The sequence below is a fragment of the Peromyscus eremicus genome, chromosome 11 (assembly GCF_949786415.1).
Source record: "Peromyscus eremicus chromosome 11, PerEre_H2_v1, whole genome shotgun sequence".
Classification (NCBI taxonomy): Eukaryota; Metazoa; Chordata; class Mammalia; order Rodentia; family Cricetidae; genus Peromyscus; species Peromyscus eremicus.
This window is the reverse complement of record NC_081427.1, coordinates 61409921-61437215: the sequence shown is the minus strand read 5'-3', so window position 1 is coordinate 61437215 and position 27295 is coordinate 61409921. Positions and strand designations below refer to the sequence as shown.

The window sequence follows — 27295 nt, the reverse complement described above, 5'->3', positions numbered from 1 at the left end:
GGCTTTGTTAGAGTGGGTGTAGCCTTGTCGGAGGAAAGGTGTCATTGTGGAAGTGGGCTTTGAGATCTCCTAAGCTCAAGATATGCCTAGTGTCTCAGACCACTTCTTGTTGCCTACAGGCCAAGATGTAGGACTCTCAGCTCCTTTTCTAGCACCATGTCTGCCTGCACATCACCATGTCACACCATGATGACAATGGACTAAACCTCTGAAAATGTCAACCGCCCCAATTAAATGTTTCCTTTATAAGAGTTGCTGTGGTCATGGTGTCTCCTCACAACAGTAGAAACCCTAAGACATTGTGTTTCTAGGTATTGGGACCTGACCCTTAGGGATGGGAGAGGGGGTTGCTGAATGAGTCCACAGGAGGAAGGAAAGCAGGTTGTTCCACCAGGATCTGCTTGGGAAATGGGGCAGAGAATAAGGAGAGGTCACAATGGCTGGTTGGCTGCAGAGCTGGAGATGAGACTGGGGGATTTGATTTGGAGGTGAGGAGGGAGAGTGAAGATCTGAAGGACATCTACCTGCTTCTCTGACTACCAGCTTCCCTGGTTGGTTTGGCTGGGGAGTTCCCAGAGAATGTCTGCTGGAGTTGGGGGCTGGGATAATGGGATGAGTTGGGGGAAGAAAATTTGAAGGAGAAGAATCATGTGATCTGCTACAGATGGTGGCAGAAACAGGGGGAGGTGTATCAGGTGGTCTGCCACAGAGCTGGACGGTGAGACTAGGGGACTGGATCTGGAGTAGAGGAGGGAGAGGTGAAGATGTGCAGTTAGCCTAGCTGCTTCTCTCTTAATTAAAGTCTCTGGCTCATTTTCCTGCATACATAGACAGACCAGCCTAGCACACAAAAGATTGCTGATATCAAGGATGATGATATATCCTCAGTTTACCTCGATGGTGTAACCTCAGTTTACCTGACACCATCCATGTCTTCTGTCATGGAACTTTAATGACACCCCTTTTCACTTTCAAAAGCATCCTAATGTGATCAATAAACTATCTCCTTTTCATGTGCATATAACCAATAAAAAGATACCTGTGTCACCAGTGAATACTAAAGGCAACAACATGAAAATCCAGCTGTCACATTCATGGTCTGGGTTCAGCATTTTCAAATGTTAACAGAAATTCTGTTGGTTTCAAGCAAACTAAAGCTGAGAGATCATTTTGGGTCCCCACTTCTCCAAGCATCCCTTTTCTGCAGACCTCTCTGCGTATCAGCTATGTGAATAGGGAGTCTGAGCTGCAGACCACCGAATCTACTCAGAATCGTCAAACAAAAGGAACTTTATGTGGAGTATTTTCATCCTCCAGACTTTGACAGCATTAGGACCCAACCCACATTCAGGTACTAATGATACAGCCAAAAGAAATGCTGCGTCAGAAACGTCAAGGCCCGTCACCCGCTGCTCATCATCTAAGGTGGAACCACAGCCTCCCAAATTCCATTCCTTTGTGTGCACTCTGAGTTTGGGGGAGGGGTATTCTTTGTAAAGCTAGGTGATTTGCACAATCTGGAGAGGAAAATTCAATGTCAGCTCTGTTACAAGGCAAGCACATTCCTGTTTTGAAGAGATGGGGAATGAACTAATCTTCAGTGTTCAGATCTTCTGAGAGCTGAAAGGGATTGCGGGGGGGGGGGGGGGGACCCAGGAGGAGTAAAGTTGGAGGAAAAACATGGATGGTGGCAGCTCCAGAATTTCCACTAAGCGAGAGTTTAGGAGGCACTCCCAGTGGGTGGGGATAAGAGGGGCTCCTTCTGCGGCAGCATCTGTACAGCGCACACAGTGTTCATCTTCTGCTACTCATTTCAAGGATGCGCTCGATGGCCTACAGAAGTCTGCCACACCCAAATGAGGCCAGCCTGGGCTCACAGCCAAACGGAAAGGGCATGACTGTTGCCCCTAGCACACAGCTGAGGCCCTGCTGCTTCTGAATGACAGAGCCCTTGACATAACAGTGCTCTGCCACAGACTGACGGCAGGTACTGTGTTCTCTCTGCCACAGACTGACGGCAGGTACAGTGCTTTCTCTGCCACAGACTGACAGCAGGGGACAGTGTTCTCTCTGCCACAGACTGATGGCAGGGGACAGTGTTCTCTCTGCCACAGACTGATGGCAGGGGACAGTGCTCTCTCTGCCACAGACTGACGGCAGGTACAGTGTTCTCTCTGCCACAGACTGATGGCAGGGGACAGTGCTCTCTCTGCCACAGACTGACGGCAGGTACAGTGTTCTCTCTGCCACAGACTGACGGCAGGGTACTGTGTTATCTCTGCCACAGACTGATGGCAGGTACAGTGTTTGCTCTGCCACAGACTTTCGGCAGCTTTCCAGAAGCAGGTCTAGGAAAGGGAGAAAAAGGAAGACTGCTTTTTTAAATGAAACTACAATGTAATTCCTGGGGGGAAATGTAAATTGTTACAGAACACTTAAGGATCTGAACTTCTGCTGCCTCTCTCCCTCCCGCAGCTCTTTTGTCAGGGTTTCTACTGCTGTGAGGAAACACAGGGCGACCAAAGCAACGTGGGGAAGAAAGGGCTTGTTTGGGTTATGCTTTCCACATCACTGTTCATCCCCAAAGGAAGTCAGGACAGGAACTCAAACAGGGCCAGAGCCTGGAGGCAGGAGCTGATGCAGAGGTCATGGAGGAGAGCTGCTGACTGGCTTGCTCGTCCTGACTTGCTCAGCCTGCTTTCTTATAGAACCCAGGACCATCAGCCCAGGGATGGCACCACACCCACCATGGACTGGGCCCTCCCTCGTCAATCACTAATTAAGAAAATGTTCTACCCGCTTGCCTACAGCTCAGTCTTAGGGAGGCATTTTCTCACTTGAGGTTCCTCCTCTCAATGACTATAGCTTGTATCAAGTTGATATAAAACTAGCCATCATGCTGCCTTTCTTTCTCTCTCTCTTTGTCATGCTTAAGGCATCAGTCCTGCTGGTCAGACCCTGTGGGGTCCCTTGAGGTAGTTTCACACTGCCCCAGATCAACCTATCAAAACCAATAGATGCTAAAAACCAACTTGTTGCCAATGTTTCTCCTTTTTTTTTTTTTTTCAATCAAACAATTCACAAGTCAGACAGCACAGAAGAGAACACCGTCCTTCAGACCTGGTTGCGGCCCTGGTGAGGAGACAGAGCCTCGTGCTGCTAAATATAGATTTTGCAGATCTGTTGGCTCCTCAGCTCGTAGCATTCGGCTCCCTGGCTCCCCAGGAGCCCCTTCTCCTCCCCTGTGTCCAGCTCCCTCAGAGGTGGGAAGTGGGCAGGAGACGTGATGAACTCGTAGTGACGGTCCAGAGAGCGCAGGTAGATGAGCATGTGCAGGGCGTAGGCCAGCACCAGCAACAGAATCAGAGACATGGCCAGGCCAATGAGAACAGCAGGAGAGAAGGAAGAGCCGCAGTCTCGGGCCTGGGCAAAGTGTGTCCCCTTGATGGAGAAGCCTTGGATCTGTCCAGAGAAAGGAAAGAGCAGAGGTGACCTATGACTTCTATCTAAGAGTCGGTTCTCATTGTACTGGTGGTTCTGGGCCCCAGTTTACCAAATTTTATACATCGTGGTTAGTTTTGTCAACCTCATAATCCGGAACCACCTAGGAAAACAGTGTCAGTGAGGAAATGTGCGTATCAGACTCCCTGTGGGCATGTCTGTGGGGGGAGGATCCTCTTAATTATGTAAATTGATGTGTTAAGACCCAGCCCACTGTGGGTGGCACCATTCCCTAGGTTCAGGTCCCAGACCCTGTAAACATGAAGTAAGTGAGCTGAGTGGCAGGCATGCAGTCGTGCTCTTGACTCTGGAAGTGGCTGGCTGCCTCAAGTTTCTGCCGAGGTGACTTCCTGAAATGATGGGCTGGCACCTGGAGCTGTGAGCCAAATGAAGTGTTTCTCCCTGAAAGTGGCTTTCATTGGGTATTTTACTAAAGGTCACTAGGGCACATACCACCTCCAAATTGTAGAATAATTTAAGCACCTGATCTGATAATTATGATCCTGCTTATTGGGACAATGAAGTTTTGTTTGAAGGCTCACAGTTATGGTGATATTTTATTTGTGCTGAAATGTGATTTTATTTATATGTTAATAAATAAAGTTGCCTGGAGATCAGAGGTCATAGCCATTAAGCAGAAGTCTGGCAGTGGTAGCACATGCCCTTAATCTGATCACATGGCAGGCAGAGTCTCTGTGTTTTCAAGGACACAGCCAAGCATGGTGACACACGCTTTTAATCCCAGTACCAACCATAGAGACCTGGAGGTCTGTATAGACAGGCAGTGATGAGGAGGTCATGTGGTTGGGTTTAGAGCCAATGAGAAGGCAGAACAGAAAGGCAATAAAAAGACAGGAAACAGGAAGAAGGTCTCTCTCTCAGGGGAAGTGATGGCAGCGAGTGGTAAGATAAAGGAAGCCGTGGCTCTTGGTCTGATCTCTTAGGCTTTAACTCTGTATTTGGCTCCGTGTTTCTTATTTACTAAGACGGTTTAGAATTTCATCTACACACAGTACAGCCCCGCTGGCCCCAAACTCACTCACTCTTCCTGCTTCAGCCTCACGTGTTATGCAATTGCAGACAGGAGCTACCATCCCTGGCTTGAAACTTGATTTTTAAAGTAAAACCCACCAAACACTCTGAGATGGCCAAGCTGTGGCAACTAAGTCTCCTGGAATTTGAGACTCTGAAAGAAAACTTCTTGTAATCTGGTTCTTGGGATGGTTTGAGTTCATGTGAAACCACACTTCGGCTAATGTCGCTAACTCAAAGCGTGCTCTGGGTTTGAGAGGTGCATCCTTGGATGCCACTGACAGGAAGATGCTGGAAGGCATCTCTTGGGGGAACATGAGTCCTGGTACGGTAAAAACACCAACAGAAGCATACACTTGAAGGCTTTGTGTAGACCAGACACTCCTTACCCGATTTAACCTTCTTGACGGCCTCTGAGCAAGTGGGTTATTTTACCATAACGTTAGAGACTGTGGCTCAGCAACGTTCAGTAACTCACCTGGAGTCACACTGCAGAATGCGTGTGATGATAAAATTCACACCCGGGAAAACCTGGCTTCATACTTGAGCTCAGTTTATGACTCCAAAGCTTCTGGTATCTTCCATCTCCGCTGCCCTTGTCCCTACCATAGAAGGCTTTACATGGATTCTACCCAAATCCCATACCACTTTGCATAAGGAATTTGAGCATGCATGGATTTGGTACCCCTGAAAGGAATTTGGGTCTACTGAGGGACAAATGTTGACTCTGTAAGAAAGACCAGCAAATCTGCAGCGTGAACAATCCTTCCCCCTGGCCTGAGTCTGCATTCTTGCCTCTGTGTATGTTCTAGGTGCTTCCACAAGGCTAGCATACCCACCTCCTGTGGGGAGCCTGACTTCATGCATACACGTTGCACAACCCAGGACAGGACTGTGCTCCTCACAGCAAGCTCTCTGGAGTCTTGGGGGTCCTGTGAATACGTGCCAGACTGTTTCTTCCTTATGCTGCGGCTCCAAAGCTTGGAACCGAAACTACTGTGCCTCATCCAGCCAGCAGAGAGATCAATCCTGTGGGTTTGTCAGGTTTCCCATGCCAGTCTCGCTGGTGGCTTTGGAGTCATTTCCAATCCTCGCTCCCTTTCCTTCCATTGGAAATCCCCACCCCTGGTCTGGGCCCATGTGTTTTGCTTTGTACTTTTTGTCACAATATATACATAGCATAAAATGTGTTGTCTTAACCACTAGCACACGCTGGTATAAGTGGTAGCGTTATTCCATGCCTGGGAACGGCCCTGTCTCACACATATGAGGCCATGCATGTACTTCACACATTGATGAAGATAGGTCAGAAACTGGCAAGGGTAAGTAACTTCACCGGGAAACAGAGAAGTGATTTTCAAACCAGGTTTGCCTCACTCCAAAATGCATGCTCTTCCCTTCCGCTTGGCCTTTTGCCCACACGGTACCTCCCCCAAGCTGAGAGGAGTCTATATAAATATGTATACCCATGCATATATGGAAAAAGCAGGAACATGCCCTTAAAAGGGACATGCAAAGCCCTGCCTGCTACTTCAGTGAGGAAGCCCTGGGCACAGGAAAACAAGATAGAGAGAGTTGATAGAATGTCCGCCCCAGCCTGAGAGGATTCTGGGATATGGTGGTGCAAAAGGGCCTGTCACGTTTCCCATGCCTTTCTCCCAAGGCTTTCAAGATCTCCGGGCTAATTTTGACTGGTTGATGATTCCATTCCCATGCTAACTGTCATCGCCCGTCTTTCACACTGCAGATGTACTTCTTATCTGCCCTGATAAGATCACTGCTCCACTCTCACAAGGGAATAAAGCAATTGCCCCACGGAGCCTCTGCCCCCAGAGCCTCTGGGCCCAGGAAGTGTCAGTCACCAGGCTTCAGCCACAGCTGCGCTAGGGTTTAGATAAGTGAGTGGGTAAACAGGAAAGCAGAAACCGAGCCCTGGAGGGCTCAGGCAGAAGAAATTCACTATCCTGCTCCACCTCACGCCACCGAAGCCCCCAGAATAAACCAATGCTACCTTAAAGGCACGCTCGCTCGCTCTTCCTTAAACACCTTGTTTTGGGTGACTTCAACAAACACTGAGTCTCTTTGGCACCAAGTGCGCAGGCGTGTCCACCATATGTTTTAGTTTGTTACCTGGAAATCAATAAACGTGACCTCCCACAGGCTTGCCACATCCTCGGCGCTGCTAAGCAACAGGAGAGCATCATTCCTCCGCAGGCTGCTGACTCGTTGGCAGCGGTACGAGTAACTTGACAGAGCATATATGCCAGTTGCATTAAAAGATGCTTGCACCGAATTGTTGAAGATGATCTCGACTCGGTGTAAACTAAACCAACTCTGGCTGGGCAGCTTGTTGTAATTGGTCAGGGTGAGCCTGAAAAGGATTGCACATTAATGAGTGTTAGCCAGACGGGAGCAGGCAGAGCGTCGTCTGTGAACGGTACCATGGCGCCCTCTTTTGTCAGGCTGTGGAATCGAATTGGGGAGCGGCTTCCCTTTGGCGCCAAACAAGAGCCTCTTAGTGAGTGCCGACTGGAAAAGAGCAATATGAAAATCCTACAAAGGATGAGGAGAGGGCTGTTTTTTTCTATTCTAAGAATCAATTTATATGTTTATTATTGCAACAAATTTGACAAGAAACTTAGATGTATATTAACACAGCATTAAGTTGTAAAAGAATAGTAATAGCTTTTATGTGCCAGCCACACTTGCTACTCCTGTGTATTTACTTAAGCTTACTGCTGCCCTGTGAGAAAGACAATATTGTTAACTTAGTGTCACATATGAGGAGCTGAGCCCAGAGGAACAAAATGCCTTGCTCAGTTCCTCTCAGAATGTTGTGTTTAGCTGCCTTTCAGATGCAACCTGAGACCAGCACCCTCACTGCTAACAGCTTTAAAGTGGAACATTCTCCGAACATACATACAGTGGATATAGCTCGTGATAATTGTCTTTTATTTTTAAAAAATGAGATATTACATGGAACAAAAGTCAAGAATGATGGGATTAAAATCTCAGTAGTAATTGCGAATATGGGATAGATTATCAGTGACTTTTATTTTCTTATTCTTTTTGTTGTTGTTGTTGTTTGTTTGTTTTTTGTTTTTCTACACAGAGTTTCTCTATGTATCCCTGGCTGTCCTGGAACTTGCTCTATAGACCAGACTGGCCTTGAACTCATGAGATCCACCTGCCTCTACCTCCTGAATGCTGAAATTAAAGGCATGTGCCACCACTGCCTGTCTTATTTTCTTAATTCTGTTCTGTTTTGTTTTGTTTTTCCAGACAGGGTTTCTCTGTGTAGCTTTGGTGCCTGTCCTGGAACTCGCTTTGTAGACCAGGCTGGCCTCGAACTCACAGAGATCCACCTGCCTCTGCCTCAGAGTGCTAGGATTAAAGGCGTGCACCACCCCACCGCCCGGCTATTTTCTTATTCCTATAGCATGATATCTCTGATTTTTCTGTTTTCATGGGTTTTCTTTATCTGCTTTTGTGCTCCTGTAGAAACAGCTCCTGAGACAAAGACAGGAACGTGAGAATTTGGTCATTCAGGTATATAGAAAAGAACAATGCTAGTCAATGGGAGACCACCAGTGGGGAGGATGTTAATGTGTTTTCACAGTAGACAAGGACCAGATGGAGACTCCTGGGAGTCCAGGCATAAAAGACTTTCTGAACAGCCTCACTTAGGGTGGAGGAAGCCGGGGTGCCAAGGACGGAAGGCATAGTTCATGGTATGGGTCTGGGGTCACTCAGAGAGTCACCATGACCAGGAATACATTTCAATTTAAAAAAAAAAAAAAGAGCCTTTTTATTTAGGTATTTATCCAATGTGGGTGGGGCGAGGACTGCACCTGAGACACATCCCAGGATGCAGCCCCGGGCCACATCAGCCCAAGGCTTATAAAGACCGCAAGATTCAATGCAGTCTGCCCACGTGTAGGCAGGGTCTGGTTTTAACATGTATGTCTTGCAGTTGTCCTAGCCATCTTTTTGAGCAGAGTAAGCAAATTTGGTTACAGAAGCAGAAGTAGCCGTTAGTTTTATGACCTGCTATCTTGCTGGAACAGCAAACTTTACAGGATCGGTCAATTTAACAAAAGTCTTCAACGTCTGGGAGAAAAGGGAAGTGGGCTGCTAGGGTCCAGCCTGAGCAAGGTAGGGGCTTCTTACATGCTAGAGGCGGGGGTTTTTTTTTTGGGGGGGGGGTTGAGGGGGTTTTTGTTTTGTTTTGTCTCTCGAGCATAGTAAGTCTAAACTTTAAACCCTCATAGTTAGGGTTTCTGTTACTGTGATAAAAGTACCATGACCTAAATCACCTTCAGGAGGTAACTTCCTGACTAACCACCATCACTGAGGTAAATCAAGGCAGGAACTCAACGAAGAGGGAACCTGGTGACAGGAGCTGATGCAGAGGCCATGGAGGAGTGTTGGCTTGCTCTCCATGGCTTGCTCAGTCTGCTTTCTCAGTGAACCCAGGACTGCCTGCTAAGAAGTGGCACCACCCACAGTGGGCTGGGCTCTCCCACATCAATCACTAAGAAGTAAGAAAATACTCAATAGCCTTGCACGTGGGCCAGTCTTATGGGGGAGGCATTTTCTCAACTGTGGCTCTCTCTGCTCAAATAGGTCAAGCTCTGCGTCAACAAAAACTAGCCAGAACAGCCTTCTTTGGGATGTTGGGCAAGTTGAGCTCTACTACTCTCAAAAGGCAAGATCCAAGTAGACGTGGAGTATGGACATGTATGCTACACAGCTTTTTCCTAAGTGATGATGATAATGATGATGTTACAGATGTATTTTCTGGTTTTTCAAGTATTTGAATAAACAAAGTTATGACGTGAATTTCTGAGAGAAAGGCGGGGCATGTAGTCATTCTCAAGCATGTCTGCCTACAGAATCTTTTATTGGAGACTCGTAAATATTTCAACAAAGCAGAGAGAACCGTAGAGCACACCATGCAGGAAAGAGTGCTTGCCCAGCACACCCTACTTATTTTCCAAGTAAAGTTGAAGACAAAAGTGCTCATCTCCACTAAAAAGTTTATCTCCACTAAAAAGTTCATCTCCACTAAAAAGTTCATCTCCACTAAAAAGTCCTATAGGAAGGGAAGCTCTGGTGTGTGTGTGTGTGTGTGTGTGTGTGTGTGTGTGTGTGTGTGTGTGTTCATGTGTAAGCAGGACAAACCCTGGCTTCCTAGTACAGGGGTTATAACCAATAACACCACACCCAGCTTCTTAACATGGTTTTGGAGGATCGTGCTCAGGTCCTTCTGCTTGCATTGACTGAGCCATCTCCCCAGCCCATGCACTGAATTTTTGCCTTCAAATGTCTTGATCACCAACTGCTGAGAAAGTTATTGATATATTTTTATGGGAAGTAAAACCGCTTGAAACAGGATCTTACTATGTAGCATTGGTTGGTCTAGAACTCATTATGTTTACTCAAGCTGACAGAGGTACTTGCCTCTACTTCCAGAGAGCTAGGATTGAAGGGTGTGCCACCCAACACAAGAAGAAAAGTGTTTGCCTTCATATTTCTTGATTACTAGCTGTTAAGATAAATCATTATCGGTAAAGGCAGCCTTCTATCACAAGCAGAGGAAAATGGAGGCCGGTATTGACTGTCTGCTGGGACATTATGACAGCAAAGACCTCTTCACTGCAGTCAAATCGTGGGACTCTCATGAGAAGCATTCCTCCTGGATCTTCTTGCCCATAACCACTGCATTCTCAGAGTACTGAGCTATGTATGGACTTTGATGTATAGGAAGCATTCCTACAGAATCCCGTCAGACACAGCTACTGACCTCTCATTGTACTTAGATATGGATCTGATGTGTCACAGGAAGGGTACACGCCTGGCCCTTGATACTCATGGTGAGGATGGGGGATAAATTCAGTAGAACATAGTATATCTGACATGCAGAAACTGTAGCACTACCCACCTGATGTCAAGATCCTTGGGCTTTTCAGCATCCCCAAACTTCAAAGACAACCTAAGAGAATGGAAACAGCACAGTCATCAAAATCGGAATGGCCCAGACTGCAAGATGCTCAGATGGAGGGGGCACCTGCCTCCAGGCCCGATGACTGACTTCTGAGATCCATGTCTGGAACCCACGTGGTGGAAGGAGAGAGTCAGTTCCTACAAGTCGTCCTCTGACCTTCACACAGACACAGTGGTTTGGGCACACATGCACACCTGCGTACAAGTGGGCACACACACACACACACACACACACACACACACACACACATACACACACACAGAGAGAAATAATAAGATTAAATTATGCTCTGCATTATTGGGCGTTAGGAAAACATAAACTAAAAACACATTTACACATCATAGACCAACAAACAGGATGATTAAACATCTTCCATGCGGAACTCACAAGCTTTTGATAACTATATTCATGCACACTTTTCTGAAGGTAAATACTAGCTTCCCTGAGTTGAAGACAGATTAGCTATTCACTCAGGAACAACAAGTTCTTTTTTTGTTGTTTTTTTGTTTGTTTGTTTGTTTGTTTGATTGGTTTGGTTTTTGGAGATGGGGTTTCTCTATGTAACAGTCCTGGCTGTCCTGAAACTTGCTTTGTAGACCAGGCTGGCCTCGAACTCACTAAGATCTGCTTGCCTCTCCCTCCCAAGTACCTCGATTAAAGGTGTACACCACCACCAGGCCCAGGAACAACAGTTTTAATTCTCCTCTTGACACGACTCATCCCCCTGGGCAGCATAATGAGAGCCCAACATTATTCCTGGGATATGGGGAGTCCAAAATTGACGTGGAGAGTTGGTGGCTCTTTCCTCACCTCCTGAATATGACAGAAAAGCATCCGTTCCCTCAGTGTTGACAGATTCTCCTTGGGAAAAGAAAGGGGATGCTGGGCTTCGTACCATGGCGGTAAGTGGAAGAATTTAGTAACTCTGGATGGAAGCAGCTGGCCTACCACGAAGGACAGGAATGACTGCACGTTTAAGATCTGTGTCTCATAAATGTCCCCAGCAGGAAGATGTGTCCCGCTGGCTCTCCAGTCCTTTGCCATGCAGACAAATTGCCCTAAGGCCTAACTTTCTTACTAACTCCAAAGCGTATCCTTTAGCCCAAGGCCAGCGAATTTTTTTCAGAAAGTATTAACCACACAGTAATTTTTATAAAAGGATTTTCTCTACAGCTTCATACCAAAGAGAACATGAAGCAAGTGGGTAATCCTCCTAGGAAGGTAAAACGGTTCATTTTCAACTGGGTAGGAGGTGTTCACCCACCCAGGAAGTACAGGCAGAAGGATCAGAGTTCAAGGCCAGCCTCAATTACAAATAAGTTTGAAGCCAACTTGGAATATGAAAGACTGTGTCTCAAAAAAGTAAGGATTCACTTTTTTAAAAGTTTGGAGCCAGATGTGATGTTGCATGCCTCTAATACCATCACTAGGGAGACGGAGGCAGCAGGATTGCCGTGAGCTTACAGTCATACTACACTATGGAGCACGTTCTGAGCTAGCCTGACTACAGTATATGACCCAAAAGAACTTAAAAGTGTTTAAGATTAAAATTTAGCAGTTTTGTAGAATGTTAAAGATGCCTAAATGATATGATTTGGCCCTTCTACTTCTATGTGGAAAATAACTAAGAAATAAAACCCATTCTGCCACAAAGACTCATACAAGAATATTCATAACTATCTGATAAGTTACATAAAGGAGAGCGGCAAACTTCTATCATCAATGGGTGAGTGGATAATTAAGTTGTGATACACCCATACAATGGAATACTGCTCGGCAGGGAAAAAGAGTATTGCGCTGATCACAGAAGATTGCCTCAATCATTACGTTAAGTGAAAGAAGCCACACCAAAAGAGAGAACATACTACATGGCCATATTTACATAAACTTCTAGGAAACACAAATTAATCTTGAATGAGAGGATCTAAACCAACGGTTACCTGGAAAGGTGGCTATGATGCAAGCGACAGACTAGAAAGGGTAACAAGTGTATTCCAGACATGATGAAAGTGGTTGGTTGTGGTGATGGTATTATGTGTGAGCATGTATATGACAAGTGACCACAAGATACACTTGGATCTGTGCAGGTTCTTACTCTTCACTCGTATTTCCAAGTAGGGTTAGAAATATAAGAATGATGAGCTGTGTGTTTATAGTGGGAAGATATAAGGAATTTAAATATACAAAGAACACTGCTGTTATATCAATAAAACATGTAGAAGTCAGAAGACCTTAATATGCATTAAGAAACCAAGAGAGCAAAAGCAAATAGCCAAGAATGGTAGATAACACACTGTGATTTCCTCAGCTTGGCCTACTCCCCAGAAACAGAAAGATCAGTGGCTGCCCTGAACTCTATCATAACACTGCTTATGGGGAAGGGATGTGATGATCACAAAATAAATCATGTAGCTAAGACTGGTAAAGGAAATATTTATTTCCTAACAGGATCAACCTGGGCACCTTGAAAGTGCCTGTTTGAAAACACTTTAAAAAGGTAGAGCAGAAACTGTGGGAGTGGCCAGCTAATGACTGGTCCAGCTTATGACCTATACCATGAGAGGGACCTAACACCTGACACTGCCCGGAGGGCCGGGACCCAGAGGCTGGATGGCCCAGAGACCAAACATGACTGGCAAAAAAAAAAAAAAAATGTCAATGTAATAATGCCTCATGATAATCTGCTATACTCACAGACTGGTGCCTAACTGTCATCCAACAGTTGATGGAAACAGATGCAGAGACCCACAGCCACATTAGGTGGAGCTCAGGGAATCCTGAGGAAGAAGGGGAGGAAGGATTGCAGAAGCCAGAGGGGCCAAGGACATCACAAGAAAACCCACAGAATCAACTCACCTGGGCTCATGGAGGCTCACAGAAACTGAACCACCAACCAGAGAACTTGCATGGGACTGACCTAGGCCCTCTATATACGTGTGACAGTTGTGTAACTTGGTCTTCTTCTGGGACTCCCAACATTGGGAGCAGGGGCTGTCTCTGACTCTGTTGCCTGCTTTTGGGACCTTTTCCTCCTACCGATTTGCCTCATCCAGCCTTGATATATTGCTAGCTGATATCCATGCGAGGCCCATCTGTATCTGAAGAGAAACTGAGGAGTGGATGGAGTCGGGGGAGGGGGTGGAGGAGAGGGAGGGAATGCCAGTCAGGATATAAAAACAAAATAAATGAATAAATAATTTCAAGAAAAAAACACTTTCAAAGCTTCTTCATTAAGTAAAGCTTCAAGAGATCCCTACCCTAATGGTATTTTTACTGTCCGATAAAAACTACTAAAGAAACCATTTTAAAGAAACAAAATACACCAGGTATGGTGGTGCACACCTTTAATCCCAGCACTTGGGAAGCAGAGGCAGGCGGATCTCTGAGTTCAAGGACAGCCTGGGTTTCACAGTGAAACACTGTCTGGAAAAACCAAAAGGAAAGAAGAAGAAAAGAAAGAAAGGAAGGAAGAAAGGAAGAAGGAAGGAAGGAAGGAAGGAAGGAAGGAAGGAAGGAAGGAAGGAAGAAAGGAGGGAGAGAGGGGGGAGGGGAGGGGAGGGGAGGGGTGGGGAGGGGAGGGGAGGGGTGGGGAGGGGAGGGGAGGGGAGAGGAGGGGAGGGGAGGGGAGGGGAGGGGAGAGGAAGGGAGGGGAGGGCAAGGAATTTGAATTTAACTAATTGTTCAATGTCAGGATGGTTTCTCTAGCTCTTCCGATGGACCACACTAGCCTGATCACTCAGAAGCTTGCTCTGCACTAATGAACCAAACTTCAGAGCAAAGCCATCTCAAGCAGTCCATCATCACCCGGTGAGAAAACTGACCAGCTCCCAGCAGCGACCCACCGACCCACCAGGGCTTTTCCCAGCAGGCTTGGTTCCTGTGGAAGCAGGAAAGCAGACTGCTCTGGAGTAAAGGGCTCGAAGCCGGATTTCAACACAGCTCATTCACCATTTGCTCAGCGAGGGTCTCATAGGTGCCGGATGCCACACAGCAACAGGAACACAAAAATGGGTACAACCCAGAGCAAAGGAACTCACTCGGCGCCCCTTTCTTACACATTTACAACAGACCCTGAATTCTTCGGGCTATAAATGCCCAACCTCAAAATGCGCGCAGATGCTGGGACTGTGTTCTATTTGCAGGGCTTTCACTATTTAAAAAGACTTCCATAGTAAATCTGTCTGCCAAATTTGCCCCTCCCTGAGCGTTTTGTTTCCAAAAGCTAAAACATGCTCATCTTTTTCCAGTCTGGGCTTTTGACCTTACATGGCTATGTCTCCATTTGGGTTTGTTCTGTCAGACACAGGGTTCCCCCACAGGCACAGCGGAGGCATCTCATTGTTCTACGGGGTTCTCAGGGATAAGTATCAGCGGTTCTTACCTGCTGGAACTAAAACTCTCACTTCCTGAGAAGAAGCCCCAGCATGCTCTCTGGGTGGGGGTGCTCCCAGGCTGCCTGCGTCTCACCTGAGCAGGAGTGCAGGAGTCAGGGGGCTGCCTACCCGGGGCTCACACCTGAGCATATTTCCAGGGAGGTGACTCGGAAGATACCATAGCAATGCCTGCCCAATATCTCATTTATGCATGGTAAAAAAAACAAAAAGTGGCTGGACAGAGGACTCGTCTGTTAAGAGCACTTGTTGCTCTTCCAGAGATCTGGGGTTCAGTTCCCAGCACCCACGTCAAGAGGCTAACAACAGCTTCAGGGGATCCAACACCCTCTTGTCACCTCTGCAGACACCCGGATACACATGCGCGCGCGCGCGCGCGCGCGCACACACACACACACACACACACAGACGAAATCACATAAATAAAAAATAAACCAATCTTAAAAAGTATTTAAAAAGAGAGGAAAAGCACAAAGCCCCAAGGCCTCTCCAACAGGTGGTTGGACAGCACTGTGTTCCATTGCACTTGGTGTTGAGAAGAAAGGGGCAGGCAGCACTTGACGGGTCCTCTGGAGCTTATATTACATTTCCTCGGCTGCTTTTCATAATCCTGTGAGATAAGGCCAAGAGGAAGGTGCTAATGTGTCCCCTTTAAAGCCAATTTAGAACCCCGGTGGAACTCTTGTAAGGTCCCTAGCCTCACTCAGCCTGAATTCCTTATGACCTATAGGAGAGGATGACACCATTTGTGGAGACCTCACCAGCCCTGGCCTCTGGGAAAGGTACAAAGGCTGTCAGCTACGATGAATAGTGGCCACCATCTCCATCTGTCATGTGACAAGCCCACAGGTCCTGTAGGCACACAGCTCTCTCCAGAACTGGACCTGCAAGACAAGCTTTGGTTTTTCTCCATGCATAGTTTCCACTGATGACTAAATTCTCCACAGCCCAGTCAAAAGCTGCACTGCTCTGGTTAGTCCCACAGCCCCCTAATGTCAGGCTAAATGGAACAACAGCCAGCCCTGGGCAAGCAAGCTTTTCCCCCAGGCAATCAGCATCTCTCCATGCAACTGACCACAAATCAAGAGCCCTGTAGGGAGTTCATTAGAGACTGGGGGGAAAAGTCCTGAGCCCTCAGCGGTGTGGGCAGCTCTCCCATAGTCCTTGATAGTTGTGCTGAAACAAGAGAAACAAATGTGGATGGACTCTTAACAGTTCCCTAAATCTCGCAATTATTATAATTCCTTAAGTCCTTACCAGAAGACAGTCATTCTGAAGAGCAAAAGAGAATGCATAATATCCCCTTTATGGATATATCAATATATCCATTTCCACCCATTATCAAGAACTTTAAACAAGAAACAGAATTCAGGAATAAACCAGCAATTCCAGTTGAACTATATATAGTATAAAAAGAATGCACACAGGAGTGCATGCATAACATGTTACAGTTCATACAACTATCCTGGCAGGCCAGAACAAAAGCAAAGAATCTTCCAAAAGCATCCATTGTACCAACGAATATTGAACAGGGGGTTTGTAGAGCACAAAGGGAACATTTCAGATTTCCTCTTCCTGGACAAGTAACAGAAGAAGAAGAAAAAAATCTCAGATGCCTGAAACACAGAGAAAGGCTTTCAAAGTGATCTGTTCTCAACAGGCACATTTACATAATCTGTTTATCTCAAACCATTCTGTTCACACTCAAATGCCCAAAGACTCACTGAAATTTGACCAAATGTCCTCTTACACACAAACTGTGGAATAGGCCATGTTCTATAATTTGAGAATCTCTCACCATGACCAAACACACCACCTAGAGGCAAAGCTTGGTCCTGAATAAAGGTTTCCTGAGTAGCCCACAAAGATGGGTACGCCCTGCTGTGCGATCTAAGTTCTTTCATGATAAGTCCACGGTACTTTGACTCTTAACATTTGGAGTTGAGACCGAGCCTGAAAAGAACTTAACTTTTCTCCCTTCCTTCCTCTCTTCTTTCCATCCTTTCTTCCTTCCTTCTACCTCCAAACACACAGGCTCTTGTCAGTGTTCTCGGTTGCCTACCAGAATTGGAGAATAAGAACAAATTGAAAAAAAAAAAAAAAAAAAGAACAAATTGAAGGAGACATCACACACCTCCATTGCAAGATACAGAGAAAGCAAGCTAGAACCTGACTGGAAACCTTCCTGCTGGCTGGCTAGCTTACAAAGCACAAAAGACTGTCCTTCAGGCTGCTCAGGAAGTAAAGGTTTCAATGATCCAACCCAGCTGTGAACCCTGCAACCAAAAGGCCAACCTGCTGGGCAAGATGTGCCTACCTGCACAATAGTGGCATGATTATTGTGAAGGAACTAGCTGCCCTTTGATTTGGGGTAGGGACATGGGAGGGGGTACCCATACCTGGTATTGTAAGGCCAGCTAACAATCCAGGATTGGGGATATCATAGGCCCGCTGTGGAGCTTAGTACTATTGTTTAACTAAATTGGCATATTAATATCTATGCATATATTTGAAAGGACCAAGCAGACACCATAACAGGCTGATCAGTCTTCTCTCAGAGATCAGGCCTCAATTTCAGTTTCCTGAGACTGAGCAAGCAGTTTCTGGGAGGGCCATGAACAAAAGACAACCACTGATGCCCCTGCCAGCAGGGACAGGGAGATAGGACGTACCAAGCCTGGGCCACTGAGCCAGCCCCCACAGTCAGTACCTGCTAGGCCAGCCGGCCTCCACAGCAGCTCAAGGACAGAGCCTGGGACTTGTCCAGTCCTGCCCCTAAATGGAAAACTGTAACCCCCAACTAACCCCAGCCAATTAAAAGTTACTAACATGATTGCCACTCACACAAACCAATCCTGAGTCTGTCCTTACATAGTCTGTAGACCCCAAATCCCCCTTGCTTTACCCCCTATAAAAAAAAAAATCCCCCATTGCTACTCGGGGTCTCTCCAGCTCTGATGCTGTGTCAGATGGATGGAGAGACCCGAGTTAACTCAAAACAATAAAAAAACTCTTTGTTCTTGCATCGGATTTGGTCTCTTGATGGTCTTGGGGGAACTCTAGGTACAACAATATTCATAGACAAAACTTTTTCCTCCTTCCCTCCCTCCTCTTCTTCCTTCCTCCCCTTTTAGAATGAATTGGAAACTCTCATTTTCAAAACCCACAGAAGAAAACTAATCAGCCACTCTCCAATGGAACTCACATCCAAAAATAGTTGGGCAGCCTAAACTGATCTTGTTGGTTAAAAAATAAAATGTCTTAGGGTTTTTATTGCTGTGAAGAGACACCATGCCCACCACAACTCTTAAATAGGAAAAACATTTAATTGAGGTGGCTTACATTTTCAGAGGTTTAGTCCATTATTATCATGGTGTGACATGGTGGTGTGCAGGCAGATGTGGTGCTGGAGAAGTAGCTGAGAGTCCTACATCTTGACTTGCAGGCAAGGAGAAGCAGTCTAAACACTGGGCATGGCTTGAGTATATATGAGACATGAGACCTCAAAAGCCCATCTCCTACAGTGACACATTTCTTCCTACAAGGCCACACCCACTCCAACAAAGCCATACCTCCTAATAGTGCCACTCCCTATGAGCTTATGGGGGCCAATTACATTCAAACTATGACAGAAGATGACACAGAATTGGGTGGTTAGATGGAAGGGTGGATCTGGGAAGAGCTGGTGGTGAATATGATCAAAACAAGTTGCACAAAATTATCAAAGAACTAATAAAACATTCTTTAATCTGTGACTTGTTCTTTAGTTTAAATGACGAAGGAAAACAAACTGGTTGTCACGGTGAATTTACACAGTACCTGGAAGGCTTCCTCAGCCAGGAAGATTGACTTACATGGCGCTTTCCTCACTGCAGTTTGAGTTGCCGGTGTCCACTGTTGTGTTTGGACCAGGTGCTTCATCTGTGAGGTCCAGCCAGGTCTGATTCTTAAATTTCACTGTGATTCTCTTGGTCCAGAAGAGGATGCAGGGAACGCCATCCCTGGAGAACTTAACAGGATTATGATGACTGTAGGCACTCCAATGGCTTTTGCTCAGATTGTCATTGAAAGTCTAATTAACCAAGCAAAAGAAATTTAGGAGATACATGTGGGTCCTTGGAATCAGAGACTTCCCACAGATAAAAAGGTTAATTCATATCCTGTATTCACGTATACATGTTGTTATTTATTTACTGAAAGAACGACACAGAGAGTGGACCAATTATTCCGGTGTAGTTGCAAATGAAAGAAAAACTGGTTGAGAGAGAGCAGTAAGTAATAAAAGATACCCTTGCTGCAGTTCCTGTGGGAAAACCATAAAATGGAATACTGCGGTGAAAAATATAAAATTAAGAACTGTATGTTGTTCTCAACTTCCCAGAGCTCAAGTAAGATTATGTTAATAATTAACGTAACTGTGGTGTATATATTCACCGTAGCTCTGAAAGCGTTGAAAAGTGAGCATGTTATTTAGGTTAAAGTTTAAGGTCCCAACAGCCATACCTGTGTGATGGGTGGTGTTGTGAAATTCTGGACTGGTTTCACCTCTCCGCTGGGCTTTTGATCTGTCAAATAAATGATGATGTGAGTACCAAGGTTTGATGCTATCAGTTTGTGAATATAATTGAATGATGCTGATGAGCTAATCACTGGTATATATCCTGTTTGGGCTTAGCATTTGAAACGTCCTAGTTGAAAAGATTTTTCCAGGAGAGATTCTAGTTCAAACAGCACCAGTGAGGTTAATATACCCCAGAAAAGACCTTTCTTTATCCCTGCCCCCAGGGAAACACAAGGGCAATTCCAAGTCTTACCACTCCGTATAATCACTCCTTTACTTGAAGAGGCTTGCGAACTGAAATTAGAAATAGAGTTTTAAATGCAGAACGAACATCTATAGAGGAGGCTTCCCAGAAGCTTTGAGAGGTTATCTTAGCTGTGTCCATACCACGCGGGAGCATGCTGTAGCCACTCAGAATACGACATTTTTAAGTGAGGAATTTCTTTTTTTTTTTAAAAAAAAAAAAAAAAAACTCTTAAGATTGATTGATCTATTTATTTATTATGTATGCAGTGTTCTGCCTGAATGTATACCTGCAGGCCAGAAGAGGGCACCAGATCTCATTGTAGATGGTTGTGAACCACCATGTGGTTACTGGGAATTGAACTCAGGACCTCTGGAAGAGCAGCCAGTGCTCTTAAAAGCTGAGTCATTTCTCCAGTCCAAGTGATGATTTTCTGATTTAAATATAGCACACCCTCGCCAAACAAAATATAGAAGAAACAGAAATTCCTGAAAATTTTCATTTTTTATGAATCAGTTCTGATCCTTACTGGATGTTATAGGGACTCAACTTGCAGGCCAAGCAGTAAGCTAGCCACCAAACTTTAACCAATGATAAAAACATAATAATATGTAGTAAATTACTTCACAATGAAATTTTATATCACACTGTGTCACTATATTATAGACAAAATATTCAATATGTGTTATTTTAAAAAAAGACAAATTCAGCCAGGCAATGGTGGTGCACGCCTTTAATCCCAGCACTCTGGAGGCAGAATCATGAAATCTCTGTGAGGTCAAGGCCAGCCTGGTCTACATAGCAAGTTCCAGGACAGCCAGAGCCACACAGTCTCGAGAGACAAACAAGCAAACAAACAAAAGACAGATTGAATTGCCAAAAAGGGATTTCTGAAAACTACGAAAATAGAAATTATGATCTATAGCCTTCTACTATTTAGCTATACTCATATAAACATACATATACCACATAATTTTCTTTTTATAAAACTTAAAAACATATTGAGAGCATATTGTTTTTCAGCCCGCAATTTTTGGGCTTCAGTGTGTATCACAAACATTTACCCATGTTGTCATTTTTTGGACATAATTTTGAGTTTCATACAGTATTACATCATGAAAACGTATCGTGGTATCTTCAGCCATGTTCCTAGTCTCACATATTTATGTTTTGGTTTAAATGTCCTCCAAAGGGCCAGGCAGTGATGACGCATGCCTTTGATCCCAGCACTTAGGAGGCAGAGGCAGCAGGATCTCTGAGTTTGTGGCCAGCCTGGTCTACAGAGCAAGTTCCAGGACAGTCAGGGCTACATAGAGAGACCCTGTCTCAAAAAAAGAAAAAGAAAAAAGAAAGAAATGTATAAGACTTCTAGCAGTGAGAGCTGGGGATGTCCCTGACTTTGTTGCCTGATTTGGGGACTCATTCCTCCTGCCTGATAGCCTCATCCAACGTTGGTGGAGGAGAGGGTGCCTGGTCTCACTTCAGCTTGATATACTATGGCTCACTGATATCCATGGGATGCCCACCTATATCTGAAGAGAAACAGTGGAGGAGGAGTGGATGGGGTTGGGGGTGAGGGGGTGAGGGTGTTGGGAAGAGGGGAGGGAGGGGAAGCTTTGGTTAATATGTTTTTAAAAAGCCCTCCAAAGGCTCACTGTGACTGTAGATTGGGCAGACAGGTGGTGGCATGGGGATGTCCTTAGGTCTCTGAGAGTGTGCAGTGATTCTTCCACAGCCTAGTGATGGTTCTCCTACAACCATCAGTAATTCTTGTGAGAACATTGTAATAAAGAGAGCAACAATGGTCCCTCTTGTTCTCTATTTCCTTGCTCAAGATATGACTGACACCTTGTTCCGGAGACTCACTCCATCTCACCATCTGCCATCAGCCATGGATCCTCAGCAGAACTGATCAACTCAGATCCATGCCTTTGAATTTCCAAAACTATAAGATAAATAAGCCTCTTTACTAGAAGATAAAGAAGGCTATTTTTGTTTTCAATATAGTGTATGCAATGAAAAGCTCACTAATAACAATTGTTCCCAGGGCTCCGACATTCTAGGATAGTGGTTTTCAACGTGTGGGTCTCAACCTCTTTGGACATCGCATATCAGATGTCCTGCATATCAGATATTTACATTACAATTCATAACAGTAACGAAATTACAGTTATGAAGTAACAATGAAAATAATTTGATGGTTGGGGGTCACCAGGACATGAGGAACTGTATTAAAGGGTCACAGCGTTAAGGAGGTTGAGAACTCTGATCTCAGATATTACAGTGGATTGTTCTTTAGTATCAGTTCCTAAAGTAAAATTGTTAAGTAGGGAGGTAGAGAAATGTTTTGTCATGTATTCCAAGTGCAAAAACATGCAAACCAGGGGATTGGAAAGAGGCTCAGTGGTTGAGACCTTGTATTACTCTTCCAGAAGACCCAAGTTCTATTCCTAGAACCCATGTCAAGTGGCCAACAACTGCCTAGAACCCTAACTCCAGAGGAATCTGATGATTCTGGCCTCCTTGGGTACTAACACATAGGTGGGGTGCACTCACACACACATACACATAGTTTAAGATAAAATAAATCTTTTTTTTAATTTTTCAAGACAGGATTTCTCCATGTAGCCTTGGCCATCCTAGAACACCCTCTGTAGACCAGATTGGTCTTAAACACACAGAGATCCACCTGCCTCTGCCTCCGAGTGCTGGGATTAAAGGTGTGTGCCACCATCACACAGCAATAAATCTTTCTTTTAATGTCAGCCAAAACACAAAATCTTCCCCATGATTCCCAACCCACCTTTCAGCCTTAGTAATCAAGTCACAGCCAATCTTAGTTCACATATAATTAAATAGAACTGATTACAGATTAAATACATTATTCTACATTATCTAGTAAAAATCTCTACAGATGACAAATTTGGGAAAATGCCTACTAGCTGCTCCTTACACATGTATGCAACAATTGGTTCGTTTTTATCAACTATACTCAAGTGTAACTTTTGTACAGGAAACTGTCCATGTAATCTAATCAATCCTGTATGTTTTGGCATAGGCACATAGCCATGGTGTTATAGCTACAGTAGATTTCAAGAATATTAATGGTACTCACCAAAAGTTCTCCAAGGATTTCTACAGTTCCCTTCACCTTCAACCCTCCACCCTTCATCCCAAGCAAGTACAATGACTTCCTATCATTTTGCATGAGTTTGCATTTTATACAATTGTAAATTAACAGTCATAACATTTATCTTTTAGTATTTGGTTTCTTAATCTTAACACAACGGCTTTGGAATTTGTGTATGCTGCTACATGTATCAGTGCTTAATTCTAATCCATTGCTAAGAAATACCTCACTGTATAGATATAATACATTTTATTTGTCTATGCACATATTGACATTTTCAGGCATGTAGAAGCTTGAATAGTGTTTGTAGCTTGGGACTTTACAAACAAAGATTTAAGACTTTCATGTATACTAGTTAGTGTGGAATGTGAGTTTTTTGTTTCTTTGTTTGTTTTTTGTTTTTTGTTTTTCCAGTTCTGAGGAATGAACTCCGGCTTCATTTGTACCAGGTGTGTGCTCTCCCGCTTAGCCACACACACACACACACAGCCTAGGAGACATTGCTGTTTATAAGAGTCCCTTGTGAGTGACGTTGGCATGAATCAGTCCTCTGAGGCCAATCTCATCCTGGTGCACTTGGGAGCACTGAGACATTTAATTTTCTGAACAACAAAAGTAATATATATCTTATACATACATCTCTACCTACCTAACTCCAAATTCTCCCATGTGAGTTGAAACATCACTGAAAATACAATAGAGGAATGAACAAGTAGAAAACACTCCCTAGAAACACAAAGCTTTCTCATACCCATGAACAGAATTTTAAATTTTTCTTTAGTTTGAACGATATTCAAAAGCCATATATCATAACACCAACTTATATATCCAATTTTTAAGTGCCTTCATTAACAAAAACATAAAAAATGGTGAAGTATAGTTTACATAGGAAAGATAAAAGTGTCAAATCAATTGGGAATATTTAGCTAATAGAAGATAATTCTAGATATTTATTGAGTAAAAGTATATTAATGAATAAATGAATAAACTGTAATACTCAAACTGCTTGGTTTGAGGCTTTATCTATTAATTAAATTTTTTCATGTGTTCATTAATGAAGAACTTATAGTAAACAAAGAAGTCCACTGTCACTTCAATGCATCTCTGGTCTAACCATACAATAGCATCATTCTTCCCCCCCCCCCCCCCCCCCCCACCGAGACAGGGTTTCTCTGTGTAGCTTTGCGCCTTTCCTGGATCTCACTCTGTAGACCAGGCTGGCCTTGAACTCACAGAGATCCACCTGGCTCTGCCTCCTGAGCGCTGGGATTAAAGGCATGCACCACCACCGCCCGGCGCGTCATTCTTTTTTAAAACACTGCAATGCAGACAGGCTTTGCATACAACCCTAAGCCTGACTAAGTAAGATCTTACTGGAAAACTAATTTCAACCAGAACAAAATATGTGTCACTACATAGTACCTGAATGACAGGAAAGACTGACAACCATCCACAATTGTCTGTGTGGATAGGCTGAGAAACACTGAGGTAAGAAAATTAAACCTTGCTTGACCTGGCAGCCCAGGCCTGCAATGCCTCAGGAGTCAGAGGCAGAAGGATCAAAAGTTCATGGTCTTCTGAGTCTATACAGGGTGTTCAAAACCAGCTTGAGCAACTTAGTGAGACTCTTTCACAAAATTACTGTATTTTTAAATGGCTAGATATCCTAATGAAACCTATATCAATGTATAATTGATATAATCTAATAAAAATATTTTAAGTGGCTATGGGCCTGCGGAGATAACTCATTTGGTAAAGCACACAGAATTCAATGCCTAGAATCCATAGAACACGGTGTCATACACTTGTAATCTTAGCACTTGGTAGGCAGAAACAAGAGGATCCCTGGGACTTGGTGCCTAGCCAGCCCAGCTGAGTCAGCAAGTTCCAGAACTCTGAAGAGATCCTGTCTCAAAAACACAAGGTAGAAAGAGAGGCAGACCTCTGTGAGTTCAAAATCAAACAGACCATTATAGGGAGTTCCAGGCCAGGCAGGGCTGTACAGAGGCCCGGTCTCAAACAAATAAAAGAATAAATCCAATTTAGGATTCCAAAAAGAAGGAATTGTGACTTCCAACTCTTTTGTTTTAAACAGGATTTTGTTTTCCTTTTGTGTGTGTGTATTTATATACATGCATGAGATGTGTGTGTGTGTGTGTGTGTGTGTGTGTGTGTGTGTGTGTGTGTATGAGTGTGTACAGAGGCCAGAGGAGAATGCTGGGTATCTTCCTCTTTGTCTTCCCTTCTGCCTTACTCCCTGGAGACAGATCTCTCACTGAACCTGGAGCTCACACTGCTTTTCAGCAGTCTCCCTTTCGCTGCTCACAGCCGGGCTGGGGTGACAGGCGTCCATGGCCAAGTCTGGCTTTTCTACCTAGGTGCTGAGGTCCGGACTCAGGTCTTTACTGCTGCAGGCGCGCTCTTAGCTGCTGAGCCACCTGAAGGCCCAGCACTCCCCACTCTTCTCTTTAAAAGTAGGAAATGTGCGTCACGCCAACACTGCTCCCATCTCTCTTAGGAACAGCCCTGCCGTGTTAAGAGATGTTTTTAATTGCAGATCCATGATTTGAAAGAGCATTTACAAAACAGGAGTTGTTGGTTCCTTCATGGTGACTTCGCGTGCGTTATTAGATTAGGATGGTCATCTATGAGACTTAACTTGCTTTTGTAATTTTTAATTATCATATAAAATGCTGGGTTGCATTCTTGGGTTTTCATACATAATTTGCTGTCATTGACGCTCCTTTGCTCTCTGTACCCTCTCCTCTTCCTTCCCCAACAGTTTCCTTCCACTGTAAGGACACTGGTATTCAATTACCTCATTTTTCACCCTCCCCAGCCCTCCCATAAGACCTCTTTTTCCCCCTTTCATGCTCCCTTTTCTAGCTTTCTGACCTACACTTGTCCTTCCTTCCACACATATATAAAAATCAAAATCTAGGATCTGCCCAAGAGAACACGCATTTCTGTTTCTAAGTCAGGGATACTTCACCTAATATTTCAGTTCTACCCATTTTCTTGCAAATGTAATAATTATTTTTTTTCCTTTGGGTCTAAATAAAATTGTATTGTGTATATATACCACATTTCCTTGTTCATTCGCTTGTTAGTAACATCTAGGTTTTGTAGCTATTGTAAAGAACGCAGCTGTTTGGGTAATCTCTAAGATCTACGCTTATAAAGGCAGAACTTGAATTTTTTAATTTTTGAGACTATTTTTGCCAATGTAATACAAAAGCCATTCGTTTCCATATAAACTTGGTGGAGAAATATTATGTCTTATAGGCTGGGATATAGCTCAGTGGTAGAGCACTTGCTTAGCATTCATGAGGCCCTACATGTAACCGCTGCCTAGCACAGAAGCACAGGATTCCACATTATTACAAAGCCAGGCACGGCAGTGAATGCCTGTTATCCCAGAACTTGGAATGTAAACTAGGAGGATCAGTTCAAGACCATCACTGACTATATAGATAAATTCAAGGACAGCTTGGGCTACAGGGGACGTGTCCCAAACAAAACATGATATAACATTTAACCACCTGAGACATTTAAGCCCCATACTATTTCAAAATAAGCTTGAAAGAAAGCACTAATTGATTTAGAGGAGAAAAGAAGAAAACATCGCGAATATCTGTTCTTAAAGCTGTTATCAGCTGCTGACTAAGGAGTTCTTCAAGATGCTTTGCAAGCTCACTCTGTTTGCTGCTGTGCTCTGTGTTCACACGAATTTCCCTGATGCCTTCGGTAAGATGGCACATTGTGAATAATTGGGAAATGAGACATACAGTAGCTGCGGTGGAGATTCTAACTACACTTTTTAAGAGCTAAGTCTGTGTACTTCTTTGTAAGGTACTGAAAGAAAACAGACAAGGGAATAAAAATGGTGCTTGTTAATTGTAAATGCCGCATCATAAACAGTCACTACCTTTAACCAGTCAATGTGACCTAACATCTTTCCTCTGGGATCACGAGTTATACATTCCTAAGGTCGCCACTCACGTAATTATGACAGGAGAAGCTGTGAACTTAGCCCTTGTTTATAAATGCAAAAGAAACCAGAGCCAGGGCTGATCTGCGAGTCAGTTAAGGAGTGGTATATTTAATAAAAATGCAGTGTTTCTTAGTGTTTTGAACAATAATCCTTGCCTCTCACCGTAAAAGTATGATATAATAAATATTGTAGTAGCTGTATGCTCTAACCTAGCTTATACATTTTGAACCATAAACAGATGCAGATATGTAACTACATAAAGAAATGACAAAAACATCTAATTTCACACTTGCACTGAGGTTCACAAACACATTGCATTAAAGGATGGGCGGTTACTCACCCTACATTCTTCCAGGCAAGTATCTGGTCCAAAGTGGCTGAAAACACCATACATAAAAACAGAAGTGAAAAACTGAACAAGAATTTTCTTCCCAT

The 27295-nt window shown here is 44.3% G+C and overlaps 1 protein-coding gene across 1 annotated transcript; it reads right to left on the bottom strand.

The window, feature by feature from the left end:
- Positions 1-3159: 3159 nt before the first annotated feature.
- Positions 3160-27295, bottom strand: LOC131921391 (V-type proton ATPase subunit S1-like protein). Its single transcript, XM_059276076.1, has 7 exons — positions 27201-27295; positions 19746-19786; positions 19435-19496; positions 18786-19003; positions 10478-10528; positions 6664-6904; positions 3160-3462 (listed from the first exon to the last, which is right to left on the bottom strand). Exons 1-7 carry the CDS (start codon positions 27293-27295, stop codon positions 3160-3162), a joined length of 1011 nt encoding a protein of 336 aa, XP_059132059.1.

Coding starts and splice junctions, on each gene's coding strand:
- LOC131921391 (XM_059276076.1), bottom strand. CDS start 27,295: ATGGGAAGAAAATTCTTGTTCAGTTTTTCACTTCTGTTTTTATGTATG. Junction 19,497..19,745: donor AGGAGTGATTATACGGAGTG/GTAAGACTTGGA, acceptor TTTATTTGACAG/ATCAAAAGCCCAGCGGAGAG. Junction 10,529..18,785: donor TGCAGTGAGGAAAGCGCCAT/GTAAGTCAATCT, acceptor CCATTCTCTTAG/GTTGTCTTTGAAGTTTGGGG.